The sequence below is a fragment of the Oncorhynchus mykiss genome, chromosome 3, assembly GCF_013265735.2.
Source record: "Oncorhynchus mykiss isolate Arlee chromosome 3, USDA_OmykA_1.1, whole genome shotgun sequence".
Lineage (NCBI taxonomy): Eukaryota > Metazoa > Chordata > Actinopteri > Salmoniformes > Salmonidae > Oncorhynchus > Oncorhynchus mykiss.
In genome coordinates this window covers 14,483,857-14,502,089 of record NC_048567.1, presented here as the reverse complement: position 1 = coordinate 14,502,089, position 18,233 = coordinate 14,483,857, and the positions used below count along the sequence as shown (strand labels likewise).

The 18,233-nt window shown below is 44.1% G+C and overlaps 1 protein-coding gene and 2 pseudogenes across 1 annotated transcript; all 3 read right to left on the bottom strand.

Annotated features, from left to right (window-relative positions):
- Positions 1 to 310: 310 nt before the first annotated feature.
- LOC110510788 lies at positions 311 to 1,631 on the bottom strand (annotated as a pseudogene).
- Positions 1,632 to 3,458: 1,827 nt separating this feature from the next.
- LOC110510592 lies at positions 3,459 to 6,746 on the bottom strand (annotated as a pseudogene).
- Positions 6,747 to 6,896: 150 nt separating this feature from the next.
- LOC110510603 (TBC1 domain family member 15) lies at positions 6,897 to 17,168 on the bottom strand. Its single transcript, XM_036975414.1, has 9 exons — positions 16,402 to 17,168; positions 14,539 to 14,724; positions 14,202 to 14,320; positions 11,927 to 11,994; positions 11,369 to 11,515; positions 11,171 to 11,261; positions 9,863 to 10,011; positions 7,872 to 8,013; positions 6,897 to 7,780 (listed from the first exon to the last, which is right to left on the bottom strand). Exons 3-9 carry the CDS (start codon positions 14,243 to 14,245, stop codon positions 7,618 to 7,620), a joined length of 804 nt encoding a protein of 267 aa, XP_036831309.1. The 5' UTR covers positions 14,246 to 14,320; positions 14,539 to 14,724; positions 16,402 to 17,168; the 3' UTR covers positions 6,897 to 7,617.
- Between the last annotated feature and the right edge of the window lie 1,065 nt (positions 17,169 to 18,233).

Below are 18,233 nucleotides of genomic sequence, written 5' to 3'. Positions count from 1 at the left end.
AGTGAGCAGCTGTGCATGAGACAGGTTGAAATATCACTAGCTGATGGGAAAGCTAGCCGGATCAAGCCTGTGTGACATCACACACTCATCTGTGGGACCACTGTTTGCAGGAAGAAGAGTTTGTGTAAGGAGACATGCAGCTGGGGTCCACTGTGACTCTAGTTGGATGCGACGGTCTGGTCAATCCAGCCACACAGGTAGGCGACACGGGAGTAGACGACAGGGGTACTGATGTTGCAGTTGGTGGTGCCCTAGGACACAATGCCCAAACCACACGCCACTGCTCTGACACACCAGAGGACCGCCAGAATCACCCTGGAGATGGAGGAGAAGAAGGGAGAGGTTAGGAGCACTGGCACTGGTAGAGATGATTGTATTAGGGGCTGAGTTGTAGCCTATCTGACTTCCATTGTCATGCCATTGCCAGATAATTTGGTTAAACAAATCTGTACCTGGCTACTTTAAGATAGCGCATGTGTTGGTGAAAGGTTGTTGCCAGATGACATGATACGAGAGTGATTAGAGAGACATGTTCAGTAACTGACTGGAGAAAGGTAGCCTCAACTTGCTCCAGAAGGACATGGGAGGTCAGTCAGTTACCTGAGGCTCTGGCGCAGATCATGGCTTCAGTGATTCTGTTCTGGCCCCAGTACTGCTTGCACTGAGCAGAGCTCAGCAGAGGAAGGGCCACCTGCTGGAGGATACGGGGGCTTTCTGGGGACAGGGGACAGGGGACATGGTTAGGAAGGAGCTCAGTGCTCTTAATGAAAGCTGAAGTGGAAACATTGCCACAATACATTTTAGAAATTTAGCAGACGCTCTTATCAAGAACACCATACTGTAGTGAGTGCATACTTTTCCGGAAATAATGCAATAGTGCTAAATTTGCAAGTGCAGTGTGTGGCAGTTTCTTTCCACAAACTGAGAATGAGGAAGGAAATCATGATGCAAACATTAGGCCTTTATCTATGATGCAGCTGTTTTCTTAAGAGCCATGCCCATGCTGACTGGTTTACTGATTTAAAACAGTTTTTGTGTATTTTACCATCCATTTGCACATACTCTTGTATTAACTGTAAATCTATCGTGTATCAATAATGGTTCAGTAGCTTGTGTGGCCACTCACAGGTGGTGCCAGTCTTGCCCCAGCCAGTGGTGACACAGCAGGTTCCAGAGGGGAAGGCGGTGCTAGAGGAGGCCAGGCACACAGGGGGCACGCGGGAGGTGATCTGGACAGGGGAGGACAGCTTCAGCGGGGTCACGTTGTTGTTAAAGTTCTGGCTGTTGTAGTAGGGGTGGGTGATAGCCTACAGGGATCAAGGAAAGATGTAGACACAGATAGTGAAGTGATTCATCTTCGAAAGTGAACAGAATCTCAGAACTCTGGTAAAACCTATGAAGCAGGCAGGCATGTTGTGGTTAAGTGAGTGGATCTCTCCCCAGGCTCCTGGACTTACCCTGGAGATGTTTTTGACCTGGATCGGCTCAGCATTGGACTGACGATCGTGCTCTGACAGGATCACTTGGTGACGGCCAGGACTGGAGAGAGAGAAAACAGATTACAGTGTGTATGAATGAACCCAGCTTATCTGAGTGCAACTAAGAGGAATGCTGTATGTACTTATGAACATGGTGCTAATAAAGCACTATTGAATGGAATTAAATGCACTTATGTGACACGGCAATGGGCAGCAGTGACAACCCAGTTCTGGCTGATTAGGGAGCCTCCACAGAAGTGGAATCCAGAGGTATCCTGAAGGAGAAAGGAAGATTTGGAAGACAGTAGATAGTATGGGTTTGACCGTAATGTGAAGACCGTAGATAGATAGTATGGGTCTGACCATAATGTGAAGACAGCACTTCCCAACATTGTCAACATACATTTACTGTAAGTGGCTAACAAGAATAATCAGTGATTGCGGTGTGAAAAAACAATGTATAGAATGAAAGGGTGGAAATGGGGATACCTGAAGGGAGACTTGCCAGGGCCAGGAGCCAGATACGGCGTTCTGTCTGTTCACAATCTTCAAGCCGCTCACCTGCGGCGGGATGCTAGGCACTCCGCAACCTAGGGCACAAACACACAGTCTCAAACAACACCCTATCCTCATATATAGTGCACCACTTTTGACCAAAATCCTACATAGTTTTGATTGGCCTCAGAGTATGGACTGACATGCCTTCAGTAACTACCAAAGTATAATACAACACTTCACCTCCTTGTTGGCCAGGGCTTCTTTTAGCTATTCATCTCAACAGGACTTACCTATGTGAATAAATCAAGAATCAAAAAGATCTAATCAGTTCATGTTACCAGACATTGACGATGACACCACTCACCCAGGGCTGAGGCCATCAAAGCGAGAGCTGACGATCCAGAGCATGGCCATAGTCTAGTAGATTGTACTTGATGTATCTCTCCCTCTTATACCCTGGCAGGCCCATCAGTCATGTCTCCCACTCACCCACAGGTGCCCCCATGGTCTGATAGAGCTGGGAACAGTCAGGTGGAACAGGTGGGAAAACCTCACGCCTCAGGGACAGTCGGATACACACTTGTGTTTGCCATGTAGTGTACTGTACTCTTATGTGGACCAGGCCTAAGCAAAACAGTCTTTGCACAATGATTCCAGGGAAAGATGCAGTCATAATTCTTTGTCTTTATGCTGAGTGGAAAATATGCCCAGACCCTAAATTTGGTCCTCTGAAATGCCCTTGATGCCTATTTTTCTGGTTTCTTATCACGCTGTCCAATTGGAGTTCTGATGATGGTCAGAACAATAACATCTTGTAACCGTGTGTTGCAATCCCACGAGCAGGGTGGAAAACCATGGTCAGACCGTTCTGTTTCTATGCAGCTGAACGAGACCGCAAAACAATCAAAAACAAAACACTTGATTAACATTATGGATTCAGATCATATGTTTTATGGAGCCCTCTGACAAAAACATTTGTTTTATTAAGAAAGGAAGATATTGTTTATTCATCTACACAAAGTAGCAGTAAGGACATGTGTTAAAATTGCTATTCCATTTCATACTTAGACACATTTAAAATGCCACTACATTTGAGGTTTGATGAATGTCACTTTTGAGGGAACTTTTCAGATGAGCAATAGTGCATATGTTCATACAAGTTTATACAAGTTTATAAGACTTTAAGCAGTTTGTGACAACTGTTAATGTACAAAATGAATTTGTCATATCTAACCTCAGGGAGGGTATTTGGGGGGAGGTTAAATAAAAACACAACAAATGCTTATCAGAATCCAGCTTTATTGGTTGTGATATATTCAATCTGATAAAAGTGAAGGTTGTGTGAACTGCACAACAGCACAAGGCTGTAGGAGCCTGCCGTAGACATAAATATTACACAGGATGTTCTCAAGAGGGGAAGTGATGACACAGGCCAGATCTGCAGTAGGTGTGAAGGGAGCTGAGATGTGGACAGGATGTGGATTCTCTCCTGTAGAGGTCAGGGATTTTTGTCGACCTCCTTGATGTTTGGGCCAGAGGAGGAGCCAGCTCCAGCACCTCCAGGGAAGCCTCCTGGCATACCTCCTGGCGGGCCTCCGGCACCCTGATACAGATTGGTGGGGTTACTTACACACCTTCTCCAGCTCCTTCTGCTGGTGCTCATACTCATCCTTCTCTGCTGTCTAGATAAAGACAAGGGGGTAGACAAGAGAGGAAGGGAGAGGGTATGAGACAGGTGGTGATCACAATATTCTATCTTATATGATTTATTTGTTTCAAACTTACTGTGAAGCCTACTTTTACCATGGGAGGAAATGCATCAATGTGAAACCATTGCTAACCACAAAGAACACGTCCTCCGGGCTGATCTTTTCCGTGAGCTTCTTGTCGTCCACTGTGCTCTTCATGTTGAAAGCCAGGGACTCCAGCGAGTTCTTAGCTGTGACGTTCTCCTTCTGTGCCTCGTCCTCAGCCCTGTACTGGTCAGCCTCTTGCACCATGCTCTCAATGTCCTCCTTGGTCAGACGTCCTGGGGATAGATACAGACACATCATTATATAATTGCCCATATGTGACATATTCATTATCTCCTACTCTCTCCTGTTGTCTCTCTTTCTTTTTGAGACTCTTTTCTTTGAGGAAAGGGTTGGAAATTGATAAGATCTTTGATTATGACGTGAGGTTCAAGGTTAAGGAGGCATACCTTTGTCATTGGTGATGGTGATCTTGTTCTTCTTGCCGGTGCTCTTGTCCACCGCAGACACATTGAGGAGGCCATTGGCGTCAAAGTCAAAGTTCACCTCGATCTGGGCGCAGGGGGGATTCCAGTGGGCTCAAACTTGCAGAGGATATTGTTGTCCTTGGTCATGGCTCTCTCCCCCTAATTCACCTGAGAAATAAATAATGGGAATGGATTAATACTAGATAGAATCATGGAGGGTATAGGTGATCTGGCTACTTTACACAAATGTAGGCAGCTGATAAAGACTCACCTGGATGAGCACTCCGGGTTGGTTTTCTGAGTATGTTGTGAAGGTCTGAGTCTGCATGATGGGGATGGTGGTGTTCCTCTTGATGAGCACAGTCATGACCCCTCCCGCCATCTCAATACCAAGCATCTTAAGTCCAGCAGCAGCAGGTCCTGCACGTTCTCTGACTTGTCACCGGCCAAGATGGCAGTCTGCACAGCTGTGGAGGACAGAGAGAAGATGTTGGATGAAACGTTGTATCACATACACTTGACACAGTGAAATGTTCCTGCAACACACAGTGAGATACCTACAGGCGCCATAAGCCAGAGCCTCATCAGGGATGATGCTCTTGTTGAGGTCTCGCCCATTTGAATAAGTCCTGCAGAAGCTTCTAGATCTTGGGGATACGTGTCGAGCCTCCCACCAGGACGATGTCGTGTATCTGGGCCTTGTCCATCTTGGCATCTCTCATAGACTTCTCCATGGGTTCCAGGGTGCTGCGGAACAGGTCAACGTTGAGCTCCTCAAAGCGAGCCCCGTAATGGAGGTGTAGATGTCGGCACCTTCATAGAGAGAGTCAATCTTGATGCTGGCCTGGGTACTGGAGGACAGGGTGCGCTTGGCCCGCTCACAGGCAGTGCGCAGGCGCCGCACCACCTCTTGTTGCCGCTGATGTCCTTCTTGAATTTACGCTTGAACTCGCTGATGAAGTGATTGACCATGCGGCCTCCCAGGTGGGTGTCGCCAGCGGTGGACTTGACCTCAAAGATGCCATCCTCGATGGTCAGGATGGACACGTCTAAGGTGCCGCCACCCAGGTCGAAGAACAGGACTCTTGCGCTCACCGCCGACCTGATAAGAGAGAGCAATTAAGTCAGTAGGACTTTCAAAGGACTAATCAAGCAGACCTAGTGTGAGTTGTACAAACCAGTGTTTTTTGTTTGTTTTGTGGTTTCTGTACCTTCTTGTCCAGGCCACAGGTGATGGCTGCAGTGGTGAGCTCGTTGATGATACGCAGGACATTGAGTCCAGAGATCACTCCAGTATCTTTGGTTGCTTGGCGCTGGGAGTCGTTGAAGTAGGCAGGGACTGTGATGACAGCATTGTTCACTGGCTGAAGAGGGAAAAACAGTATTAGTTAGGTCTAGTGTGTATCATCCCTAAATAGATTGTCAGTTGGAGTTATTAACATACAATGTATACCCATCCAATCTTTTCAAACCTACATGGGGTGCATGGAGTGGGTAGGGGCTAAGACTAGATTTGGAATTGAGGTGGTTTTTCCATTTGGTTAGTCAGACTCCCTACCTTGCCCAGGTAAGCTTCAGAATCTCCTTCATCTTGGTGAGCACCATGGAGGACACCTCCTCAGGGAAAAAGGTCTTCCTCTCTCCCTTTTACTCTACTTCCATCTTGGGCTTGCCTGGACATTGGACAACATGTGTGTCCAGAAACAGAAAGTCATGCGATAGACAAATCATTCAAACAGGCTTGACAATAACTTTTGGCTTCATGCTACTTAAACACTGCTTAAACAATTTGAGATAAGCTTTATGCTAGTTCTTAATGCTCTTCCGTCAGCCAATAGCTGACATAAAGCATAATAGTGTCATTATGAGAGTGAGGTCATGTCCCTTGAGTTGGACAGGAGCTGGCAAGTCAACCTGAAAAAGCAGAGCTGAATGCAACGCTTCTTAGAAAAGGAGTTACCTTGCTCAGTCAGTTGTGCAATGCTTCAAAGATTACCACACAAACCTCAGAACAACGGCTGCTCAATTCCACTGAAGCACTCCTCTTCCTTTCCTGTACAGAGACTAAGAGGGCGAGTACCGTGTCTCTACAGAGTATATAACGACAGACAGACAGCAGACGGCTCACTGAGATTCCATCAGGGAATCAGGTGACTCAGCCAGAGAAAGTTCCAGGCCCACGTAGTTTGTGTGCCCATTCAGTGCTAGCCAACTAACTTTATCTGGTATAGGAGTTAGCGGAATTGCTGTTAGACATTGCTGTTAGAAATTAGAAAAGGAAGACTATTGTATTTTCTCTGATTTATAAAAAATAAAATGTGAAAAAAGTTTGTCCTGTCCACAGAGAAAGGAGGTTTTCTCAGGGCATGTTTAACTTGGTTCACATGGTCTGGGGGCTGTTCAGTGATATAAGCACTGTGAGAAGACTACAGATATCTCCTACCAGCAACCGGCCTGTAGATTCACATTCATTAGAAACGCAGGAAAGCAAGCAGCAAAGCACATTCTAGTTTGTACAGTAAATGACATGCTGTAATGAATTGACAGTATTTTTGAATAAATGAAGCATTTTTTATATAGTTGTCTGAACCTTTCACTGCATGCTCCATGAAAATACTACACTAACCATGAAAGCATTTCACCAAGGGCTTAAGTCAAGTAGGTCACACAAAGGCTATTCTAAAAAGGTTAAATTAAGAAAATATTCACACGCGTCATGGCAAAATGTGTAGAATAGATTGGGACTAGCTATAAAACTGCAGTATGCCACTGTGTTGGCAATGTGGCACAATGCTAAACGTGCTACTCGTCAATGTTTAGGGATTTCCAGAGGGATCTCCTGTCCATACTCTGAGCTATTTCAGGAGAGGTGACACACAAGTACGGTCTTAAAATGCAGCCAGGGCTGAGGGATCTTGTAGAACTAATCGAACCTGACCCCACCTCCCGGCTCTCTCTCGGAACTGAACCAATGAGCAGCTACTCCGGTCACACAGGTCCACTATGACACATAGGTCAGCAGCTGGCATCCTCTTTATATCCTTGGAAATAGACTGACTAGAACAGGCATCCCCATAATTCTATTTCTATGTTTACCAATCACCAGGGAGTCACAACACATGCAAACTGTTGCTACATGCAATTTTTCAGTGGTCTTGATGCAGTTCCAAGACTTGTTTTCTTCCAGTAGTATCACATATTATGTAGTTGAATCTCAGATCAAGGGTGAGAACTCCTTTTGGACACATCATAGTCCTAGGTAGATCCCACAGCAATATTAATACTTCAACGTTAGTGGACAAGACATGTAAATAGTACACACTCCTCTTAGGAAATATGTCCCTTGTTTTGAGTCCACCCCACAGTTACTACAGGTTGTAGCTGAATGTTCAAGAGGTTAAGTTAAGGACTGATCTGAGTTCAGGAGAAGAAGCTGCGGAGCTGGAACAAGAAGTGGTCCTCCTTGTTTTTACTTGTCCTGCAGCGGCCATTCATATAGTCCCAAGCAGAGCGCTTACAGTAGTTGTAGAAATGCTCCTCTGCTTTCTTCAGTGTGAGGTTCAGGTCCAGAGTTCCCTGCAAACTGCACATAGAGAAACTTTGCTTTGTAATGACAAGGCAAATATTTCAGAGGATGGACGGACGCAGATACACACACACACACACACACAAACCTATTGGTGAACTGGATGAGCTGCACGTCGTTCCTACAGCTCAGCAGGGCATCTCTGTTGTCCAATAATATGGTGGCACAGATGAAGAGTTCAAAGGTGAATTCCGTGTTGACGGCCTGTGCCTCAGACACTGGTTTATCCTCTGGAACCATCCCAGAACATCCGTTACAACACAAACAAACCACAAGAAGGACAACATACCATTGTTATAAGCAAATAACTGTTTCTTATGTACTGTCACACATGTACTGTCACACATAGCCTGGGACTTGGAAGGATGGCCACAGGAGACTACCGTCTGTCCTACACCGTGACTACAGTCTCACCTATACCGCGCCTACCGTCTCACCTTCAGTTGAAGTCGGAGGTTTACATACACTTAGGTTGGAGTCATTACAAATCGTTTTTCAACCACTCAACAAATCTCTTGTTCACAAACTATAGTTTTGGCAAGTTGGTTAGGACATCTACTTTGTGCATGACACAAGTAATTTTTCCAACAATTGTTTACAGACAGATGATTTAACTTATAATTCACTGTACCACAATTCCAGTGGGTCATAAGTTTACATACACTAAGTTGACTGTACCTTTAAACAGCTTAGAAAATTATGTCATGGCTTTAGGAGCTTCTGATGGGCTAATTGACATAATTTGAGTCAATTTGAGGTGTAGCTGTGGATGTATTTCAAGGCCTACCTTCAAACTCAGTGCCTCTTTACTTGACATCATGGGAAAATCTAAAGAAATCAGCCAAGACCTCAGAAAGAAAATTGTAGACCTCCACAGGTCTGGTTCATCCTTGGGAGCAATTTCCAAATGCCTGAAGGTACCACATTCATCTGTACAAACAATAGTACGCAAGTATAAACACCATGGGACCACGCAGCCGTCATACCACTCAAGAAGGAGACTCGTTCTGTCTCCTAGAGATGAACGTACTTTGGTGCGAAAAGTGCAAATCAATCCCAGAACAACAGCAAAGGACCTTGTGAAGATGCTGGAGGAAACAGGTACAAAAGTATCTATATCCACATAACCTGAAAGGCCGTTCAGCAAGAAAGAAGCCACTGCTCCAAACCTCCATAAAAAAGCCAGACTACGGTTTGCAACTGCACATGGGGACAAAGATCGGACTTTTTGGAGAAATGAACTGGCCATAATGACCATCATTATGTTTGGAGGAAAAAGGTGGATTCTTGCAAGCCGAAGAACACTATCCCAATCTTGAAGCACGGGGGTGGCAGCATCATGTTGTGGGGGTGCTTTGCTGCAGGAGGGACTGGTGCACTTCACAAAATAGATGGCATCATGAGGGAGGAAAATTATGTGGATATATTGAAGCAACATCAAGACATCAGTCAGGAAGTTAAAGCTTGGTCGCAAATGGGTCTTCCAAATGGGCAATGACCCCAAGCAAGTTGTGGCAAAATGGCTTAAGGACAACAAAGTCAAGGTATTAGAGTGGTCATCACAAAGCCCTGACCTCAATCCCATAGAAGATTTGTGGGCATTACTGAAAAAGTGTGCGAGCCATGAGGCCTATAAACCTGACTCAGTTACACCAGCTCTGTCAGGAGGAATGGGCCAAAATTCACCCAATTTATTGTGGGAAGGTTGTGGAAGGCTACCCGAAACTTTTGACCCAAATAAAACAATTTGAAGGCAACACTTCCAAAGACTAATTGAGTATGTACACTTTTGACCCACTCAGAATGTGATGAAATAAATAAAAGCTGAAATAAATAATTCTCTCTACTATTATTCTGACATTTCACATTCCTAAAATAAAGTGGTGAACCTAAATGACCTAAGACAGGGAATTTTTACTAGGATTAAATGTCAGGAATTGTAAAAAACTGAGTTTAAATGTATGTAAACTTCTGACTTCCGTCTCACCTCGACCGTGCCTACCGTCTCACCTCGACCGTGCCTACCGTCTCACCTCGACCGTGCCTACCGTCTCACCTCGACCGTGCCTACCGTCTCACCTCGACTGTGCCTGCGAGCGATCCTCTCCTGGTAGCGGGCGCGGTCCACCTGCTGGGAGATGAGCTCCAGGTGGTCACAGCTCAGGATCTCAAAGAGACGCAGGGCATCACAGTGCTCAAACTCTCTTTGGAAACCCAGCAGCAGCCATCTGGGAGAGGGGACACACAAGTGTAAGTATACATATTTCATGCAAATACACCCCCTCCAATTAGTGGATTCTGCCATTTGAGCCACATCTGTTGCTGACAGGTGTATAAATCGAGCACACAGTCATGCAATCTCCATAGACAAATATTGGCAGTAGAATGGCCCGTACTTACGAGCTCACTGACTTCCAACGTGGCACCGTCATAGGATGCCACCTTTCCAACAAGTCAGTTCATCAAATTTCTGCCCTGCTAGAGCTGCCCTGGTCAACTGTAAGTGCTGTTATTGTAAAGTGTAAACGTCTAGGCGCAACAACGGCTCAGCCGCAAAGTGGTAGGCCACACAAGCTCACAGAACGTGACCGCCGAGTGCTGAAGCGTGTAAAAACCGCCTGTCCTCAGTTGCAGCACTCACTACCGAGTTCCAAACGGCCTCTGAAAGCAATACATTTTATTTGTAAGCTTCATGAAATGGATTTCCATGGCCGAGCAGCTGCACACAAGTCTGAGATCATCATGCGCCATGCCAAGCACCGGCTGGAGTGGTGTAAAGCTCGATGCCATTGGACTCTGGAGCAGTGGACATGCGTTCTCTGGTGTGATGAATCATGCTTCACCATCTGGCAGTCCGACGACAGAATTTGGGTTTGGCGGATGCCAGGAGAACGCTACCTGCCCCAATGCACAGCGGCAACTGTAAAGTTTGGAAGCCCCCTTAGTTCCAATGAAGGGACATTTCCTGTTTCTACATGACAATGCTCCTGTGCACAAAGCGAAGTCCATACAGAAATGGTCGAGATCGGTGTAGAAGAACTTGACTGGACTGCACAGAGCCCTGACCTCAACCCCATCAAACACCTTTGGGATGAATTGGAATGCCAACTGCGAGCCAGGCCTAATTGCCAAACATCAGTGCCCGACCTCACTAATGCTCTTGTGGCTGAATGGAAGCAAGTACCGGCAGCAATGTTCCAACATCTAGTGGAAAGCCTTCCCAGAAAAGTGGAGTCTGTTATAGCAGCAAAGGGTGAGACCAACTCCATATTAAAGCTCATGATTTTAGAATGAGATGTTCGACGAGTAGGTGTCCACATACTTGTGTAGTGTATGTACTGCAAACACATGTAGATGCAGTATATGCATGTGTGTTGTGTTGTGTACCTGTGACAGAAGGTGAAACTCTCCATGCTATCTGTGATCAGGTGGGTGTGGAGCTGAGGGTCCAACTCCTTCAGCAGTGCTGCCTCCAGCTCTGAGTGACAACAATCAAAACGTAAATAACATACCTTATTATCAAGTCTACCATATTATTACACATGTACAGAGAAGACAAAAAATTTATTAAAACTAACAACAAACCTATCTTCCTGTGCAGGCCGTCAGCGCGGAAGTCCTTGGAGAACTTCTCCATGTAGCAGGAGAAGCTCCAGTAGGTGTCCACCTCAGAGTCCAGCACCTCCAGGAATCGGCTACAAAGGTCATTCATCCCCTGGGCATAGCTTACCTCTGACCCCCAGGACATCAGCATGACACACACAGTATGAGGAAAGTAAGTAAATACAGTTACTTTAGCTTACTACTAAGACTAAGGGGATAATTTGAACATATATGCGTGTACATTTCTAATAAGTTCTGAATTTACTTCCATGGCAGATCGGGGCGGAAACGTACACGCACATTTGTCAAGTTAGGATTGTGTGACATTTTACTCTGCCAACATATATTTCTCCATTAGAGGGCTCTCTAACGACAGTATCTTTCAGTGGTTGGGTGACAACCGGCTCATGACTTTGATGACCAATATACAGTATTTGCAGCACTAAAAACTGAGATAGGCAGGATCAAAGATGAACAGAGAGAGAGAAAATAAATAAAAAAATGACAGAAGCGAAAGAGAGACAATAGGAGAGAGATTACCTGGGTGAAAAGCAGCATATGTGATGAGAATATCCCTCAACACCAGCAGATTGCCCAAGCCTTCACCCCTGTAAAAGCAAACAAACCAAAAACACTAGGGTTGCAAAGGGGGAGAAAGTTACCGGTAACGTTACCAGTACACTACTGCAATATTGGACACTTTCTAGGATTTTAGGTCATTTTCATAACATGTAACAGATAAAATAAGATGTTTAAAAATGTGACAAAGCTGTTAAACATAATCCTTAATATGACACATTAATTTTTGAATAAAGTTGGTGTTTAATATGAGTGTTTCAGCATAGAAAGGATATTCCATCTTTTTTTATACGCTTTTCTTTATTTGACTATGGGTATGTCAATATGTCTTTGTTGTAAACGTTTTGGGGCTGAACTGGTGGCAGTTGTGAAAGGTAAATAGTTGGAAGAGTTGCAGAGGTAATTGCAAACAATTTCATTATATTTCATCTGTTTTTTCATTATGTAGGTCTATCCACTAGAACAGGGTTTCCAGGTCTTTTTCTTTGCAACCGCACCATGTAAAAACAGTGATGTAATAAAAGGCCAATGTTTACTTTTTTAACTGGGTCTATGACAGTCTATTACAAATCAGTTTGACAGTACTTCAATCTAAAGGAAGTATGGTTTGAGGTGACTGAAATGCATCAGAAAGGTATTGGGAAGTTCAGAAGATCATCAGGCAATAATTTTACATGGTATTCTGTGTAGAAAAGATCATAATTGATGATATTCTATTCACCCAGTCTGATTTAGAGCCTGGTCTTGTCCACTCTGTTCTAATGAGTCCTGCGCAGCTTGAGGGAAACAGAAGACACATACGTATTCCTTATCTTTCAGTGAAGGGGTCATAATATTTTGTAGCTTAAACCGTAAAAAAAATTGAGACACATTTGTAGGAAGAAAACAGAAACTGCTCTGTTTATTACAACCGTATCTAGCGGCTACTGGAGGTTACTAACAGAACCCCGGTTCTATGAACCAAGAGCAATTATTTATTTATTTTTATTTCAGTCGCAACCCATAGTTTGGGAAACGCTGCACTAGAAACTAATAGACAATATGGACACACAGATGTAAAGATTAAGAAAATATCACTATTTTATATGAATTTTTTTTTAAAGTTACCATAGATAAATTAACTGTCAATTACCAAAATGACTGACAAAATCTGATAACTTTGGTAAATGACCAGTAGTTTTGCAACCCTCGTTAAAACAAATCAGATCAAATACACTGATTCCTCGCACAAAAAGACTGAGAGCCTTAAAATGAGAAACTACATGTAGCCTACTGGCTTTATATGGGTTGTAATGTCAAGCTAAAAACCTTTAACGTTGTAACGACACAGCCTTCTTATCCTAAAACCAACAACAGGTAATCAGTGTGTCACTGCTTACACATGTTGACAGAACGAACACTTAAGGCCCTACTCCAATATGCCCTGTTGATTTAAGTGTTGAACTGTTTGTAGCCGACAGCCTGCCAGAGGAGTTTAAACAGAAATCCTGTAAAGCTTCCTGTTTCTGTTAAGTATTGAGCAATGTTCCATGTAAAGGCATCAGCATGCTTTAGTTCGCCTGGCGCCTAGCCGAGCTCGGCTAACCGAAACCAAACTAATGTGATCGCTTACTCCAATAAAAAAAAACCTTCGCTTGAAAAACTAGAAAAGAAGTGGCAATAGTACTGTTTGTCCATTTTGAGATGCCGAAGCCAGTATACACTTCCTCAATAAATCAGGATTAATTTAAGATAAAATTAATGACAGATTTCTTGAGTTGAGGTTTTTCTTAATCGTGCAATATTGCATCTGACTAGAATGTTTGGTGCAGTATTTCTCAAGTGAACAAAATGTGCATTCTGTAGACTGTAAAGGTCTAGACATGTCAACCTCGGAGTGTGACCAGCTGTTAAGAGATTGTAAAATATAATATATATAATATTCAGTGATGCGATGACAGAGTGGATTATATTGACATGTCCATGACTAAAACACACAGTTTGTAACCTAACACCCATATCCTGGTGCAATATAAACTGACAACATTTCAAACAGACCCAAGCTCAATTACTGTAGGACATTTTCAATGCATAGCACTTCTGTTGAACATATTAACTATGAATAAGTGAATGGTCAATAGAGAACCTTTATGGTAATTTTGATCTCTTATACACTCAAAAATGTAAAGAGGGAGAAGCGGTTAAACCATATACTTTGCAGGGGTTTTGAGTGTACTTTCTGAGGCTGGTGGTTTACCTGGGCCTGTAGCTCCAGGAAGGACAGCCTCTCCCTGACCTCATCACTCTGGTTCTGAGCCTGCAGCTGGACCCTGTCCTACCTCACATCGTAGTACCGCACCGCTGCCACCAACTCAGCTAGAAACACACACGGAGGGAGGAAGAGAATGGGAGGCAGGTGAGCGTGAGTGAAGGAAGCAACTTTACAGGAGGAAACCAGGGAGAATTTACAAAATTGGTTGAGCTCAGATTCCAGCATAAAGTTGATGAGTCTAGAATGAGTTGCTGAACAACAATAGATAGCAAGAGAGAGAGAAAGAGAGAGGAGTATAAGTTGATCTACATCCGGGCCCTACCATCGGTGCCATTTATACACAGTCGGACGGCGGCAGGAAAAAGCTGCTGCCACTTCCTCTTCATGGAGTGGTAGCGGACGTTGAGCTGCTCCTGCAGTAGGGGGCGCTCCAGAGAGGTGGAGCTGCAGGGGTACATCCCGAACAGGAAACGCCACACCTGGCCACGCTCCGAAGGGGATACACCACCTAGACACATACAGCACAGGTTGAGTCCAGATACTTTACAATGGCTTCTTTCCTCCTGTGTGTTCCTTTTCCTCACTGATGGGAAACAACTGGACAGGTGAGAGATGAAATGACATGTCCACTTGGTGTTCTGGACTGGTAGGTCTCTCTTTAGCTTTTCAACAGAATCGACTCAGGTTATAATGGTGAGACAAGGATTTTTGCATAATTTCACAGGAATGTGAAGACAAGAACTAAAATATAAAAGATAAGCTATTGGATCAATTGGCCACTGACTAGATATATATAAAAACATTTTGATTTTTTTATTTAACCTTTATTTAACTAGGCAAGTCAGTTAAGAACAAATTCTAATTTACAATGACAGCCTACACCGGCCAAACCCTAACAACGCTGGGCCAATTGTGCGCTGCCCTATGGAACTTCCAAACACGGACGGTTGTGATACAGCCTGGAATCGAACAGCGTCTGTAGTGACGCCTCTAGCACTGAGATGCAGTGCCTTAGACCTCTACGCCACGCGGGAGATAAAGTGGCTAATTTATTCCTTCTAGCTAATTTATCCCTAAACAAACTAGGATTTTCAAGGAATGAGTGGCTTATAATGGTTAGTGTGCAAAACAAGTCTTGATCCCCAGCGTGGAGACCTTTAGCCCCCTTCTTAGAGCTCTGACAGTGATCATTATATAATGTTTTTGCACCATAGTCAATGCAGCTAATGATATCGCACCAGAGGAGAGAAGGAATGTGCATCGATGAAAGGGGGGGGGGGGGGGGTTCCCCATGTTCCTGGTTACATTTTCTGATAAACCCAGTCACAGTAGTAACCCCTCTGTAGTAGTATACCATGTACCTAGCTCACAGAGCTCTACCTTGCGTGCAATGGAAGACTCATGATTTTCAGCACAATGAAGCCCTAGGGGTTCCTAAGTCAGTGGGGGGTTCAGTGTTTACAGTCAACACTATGCACCCTGAGTCCTACATCTTGGTCATATACTGTAGCCGTTTCCCCTAACCACTGATACATGGTCAGATATTTTGTCATCCCTAAATGGTTAAGGTTATGATTGGTAGTTGGATAATCTGATCCTTGAAAACATGCGAGTGAAGGCCCTGAGTGTACCGGTGACTGTAACTTACACACTGATGCAGATAGAAGCTAGAAAGTATACTGTCCCCAGCTATTCACCCATTCAGCTCAGGATCAGCTGTGTGTGGACTGTTGATGTCATTCCCACAAACCATGATTGATGGATTTCATGTGAATAATGATTTTTCCAACGTCTTGACTGGTAACTGTAAAACCAAACCATTGTCTGTTTCTAAAAGTCATTTTCGGAGTCTTTGCTTGAGGGGTCTCAGTGAGGTTTGATTTACATGGCTTTCTAGAGAATGGTTGAACTGTAGTGCAGTCAGCTAGCTCCCCAGGAAAACATCACTTGACTTCCTCTTGACTTGTAGATAGTGATAGAGCAATACCATTTATGGGAAACCCAGCACTGGGAAACAATTTAACTTTACTTAATTTAAACTTTATGATAGGCTCCAGCATACTGGCCCATAATGTTTAAATATGAAATAATTGTCAATCAATTAATATGTTTAATTATGAATTGCTGAATTGGCAGTGATTTATGCCCATAAATTTCTCTTTAGCATATCGTATCCCATCCTTACCATTCTTGAAAATGTGCATCAGCAGCCTGGACTCGTCCACTCTCCCTTCTACGTCCATAACGCCAGGTAACCCGAGAGGTGTCGTGGAAGGAGCAGGAGCGTTTACCAATGGTCCTTGGTACAACTGCTGGTTGCCAAACTCCGCCGTGACATGATTGGCAGGTGAACTTCTTTCCGTTGTTCCATTATTGCCCTTTGTTTTAATAAGGGGAGTCCCACATACCCCGAGTTCTTTGGCGGTACTTTCACGACCGGGAATATCGAGTGCAGGTGAGTGCGGTAGCCCGTTCTCCTGTAGAGTGTCCATGATGTATATTCTCACTAACGACACGAAGTGTAAAACACAAACATTCCTCCCCGTGAAACCGGTTTGAGTGCCCGCTACATTTGTTTGTTGCAAAATAAAAAGTTGTGTTTTACGTTCCTTTCACTTTTATGTGTATGCTGCGCTCCGACTTTCAATGGAATATCCTTCAATACACAGGAGTTAGGACATTTCCCAGTTCAGGCAGGAATCCGTGATGTGTAGGACTTCTATGCTCTGCCCACTTAAACCTCACGACCAAAGATCTTCCTGTGAGTCAGTCATATGACTGAACCTTACTGTTTTGTGTGTGTGTGAGGCCTACATTCGGGTTTTTATGTCGGGTTGAAAGCCGCAATTCTTCCGCTACATGAGCATTTTAACGCTACCTAGTGGTTTTTACGAGATAACTATTTCTACTGTATAGGGCTAGGCTACACATGGTCAATCTGGCATAAGCGTTTGAAAGTGAAACGCCTTCATTCATATTCTTGGCATTTTATAATGGACTAGGCCTACAGCTAACTAGTCTAAACTGCTCTTTTATCACCCTACACCCAAATATTTACATTTCCTCCCACACTATGAATGGAAGTGGTCTGTGAAATGCAAATTCAGTGCAATACTAAAAGTACAAACTAATGACTAACATAATGACCATACAATATGTTGGGCTTTTTTCCATTAATGAATTGATTAACTACTTAAACATTTTTTATTTAACCTTTAAATTGTCCAAATTACATATTTAAGAACTGATTGTGAGGCCTCCAAGCACTATGATGACCAACAGCTTCACTGCCAGAAAAGCATAAAAATAAAAGAGTTGCATCTCTGAAGTATTCTCCTCTTCTGCACCTTAAGAACGAAATCGTATTGAAAACATTAACTACAAAGGGAAGGACAACTGTCATCTATCTGTATGATAACTTGATACATTTTTGAGCAATACAATAGCAAGGGAATAAATGTGATATTTTTTTAACCTAATATGTGCATTTTCTTTGTTGTGTTACCTGGGATAACTGAGGTAAATATTAACCCATAAGGTGTGTGTGTAGCCTCGCTGATGAGGAGTCTTGTCCCATTGCCATGGTACTGCTTGTCCTTCCCATTGACGCAGCACTGCAGAGTGCAGAAGTAGTAGCCTATGTCATGCAGCTCTAACCAGATCATCAGGATGCTTGTATCTGTTGTGTTCAAGTCGTAGGTTTTCTGAAACCTCCCCTTGAATCGGGGCAAGTCACCCATCTCCCTCCACACCTTCCTCTGGCCATGTGTGGCCGTGTTGATGTACCACTCTGCCCTGCAGCCAGTGATCAGCTCCCCGCTGTCCGACAGGACACGGCATCCCATGGAGACTTTCTGGCCCAGTGTGCTGGTCACCACAGGGTCCTGGTCCACCCATACACGACAGAAAGCCTGATGAGGGACTGGACAATGGAATAGACAAATACTTGTGACAAATGTTCTCGTTATGGTATAATTAAGCAATAAGGACCAAGGGGGTGTGGTATATGGCCAATAT

Bases quoted from the DNA above. Each gene is read 5' to 3' on its own strand.
- LOC110510603 (XM_036975414.1), bottom strand. From the start codon at position 14,245: ATGAGGTCAGGGAGAGGCTGTCCTTCCTGGAGCTACAGGCCCAG. The intron at 11,262-11,368 runs GTTTGTTGTTAG...GTTGTCACTCAG, and splicing joins CGGCCTGCACAGGAAGATAG to AGCTGGAGGCAGCACTGCTG. The intron at 10,012-11,170 runs GTACACAACACA...CCCCTCTCCCAG, and splicing joins AGTTTCACCTTCTGTCACAG to ATGGCTGCTGCTGGGTTTCC.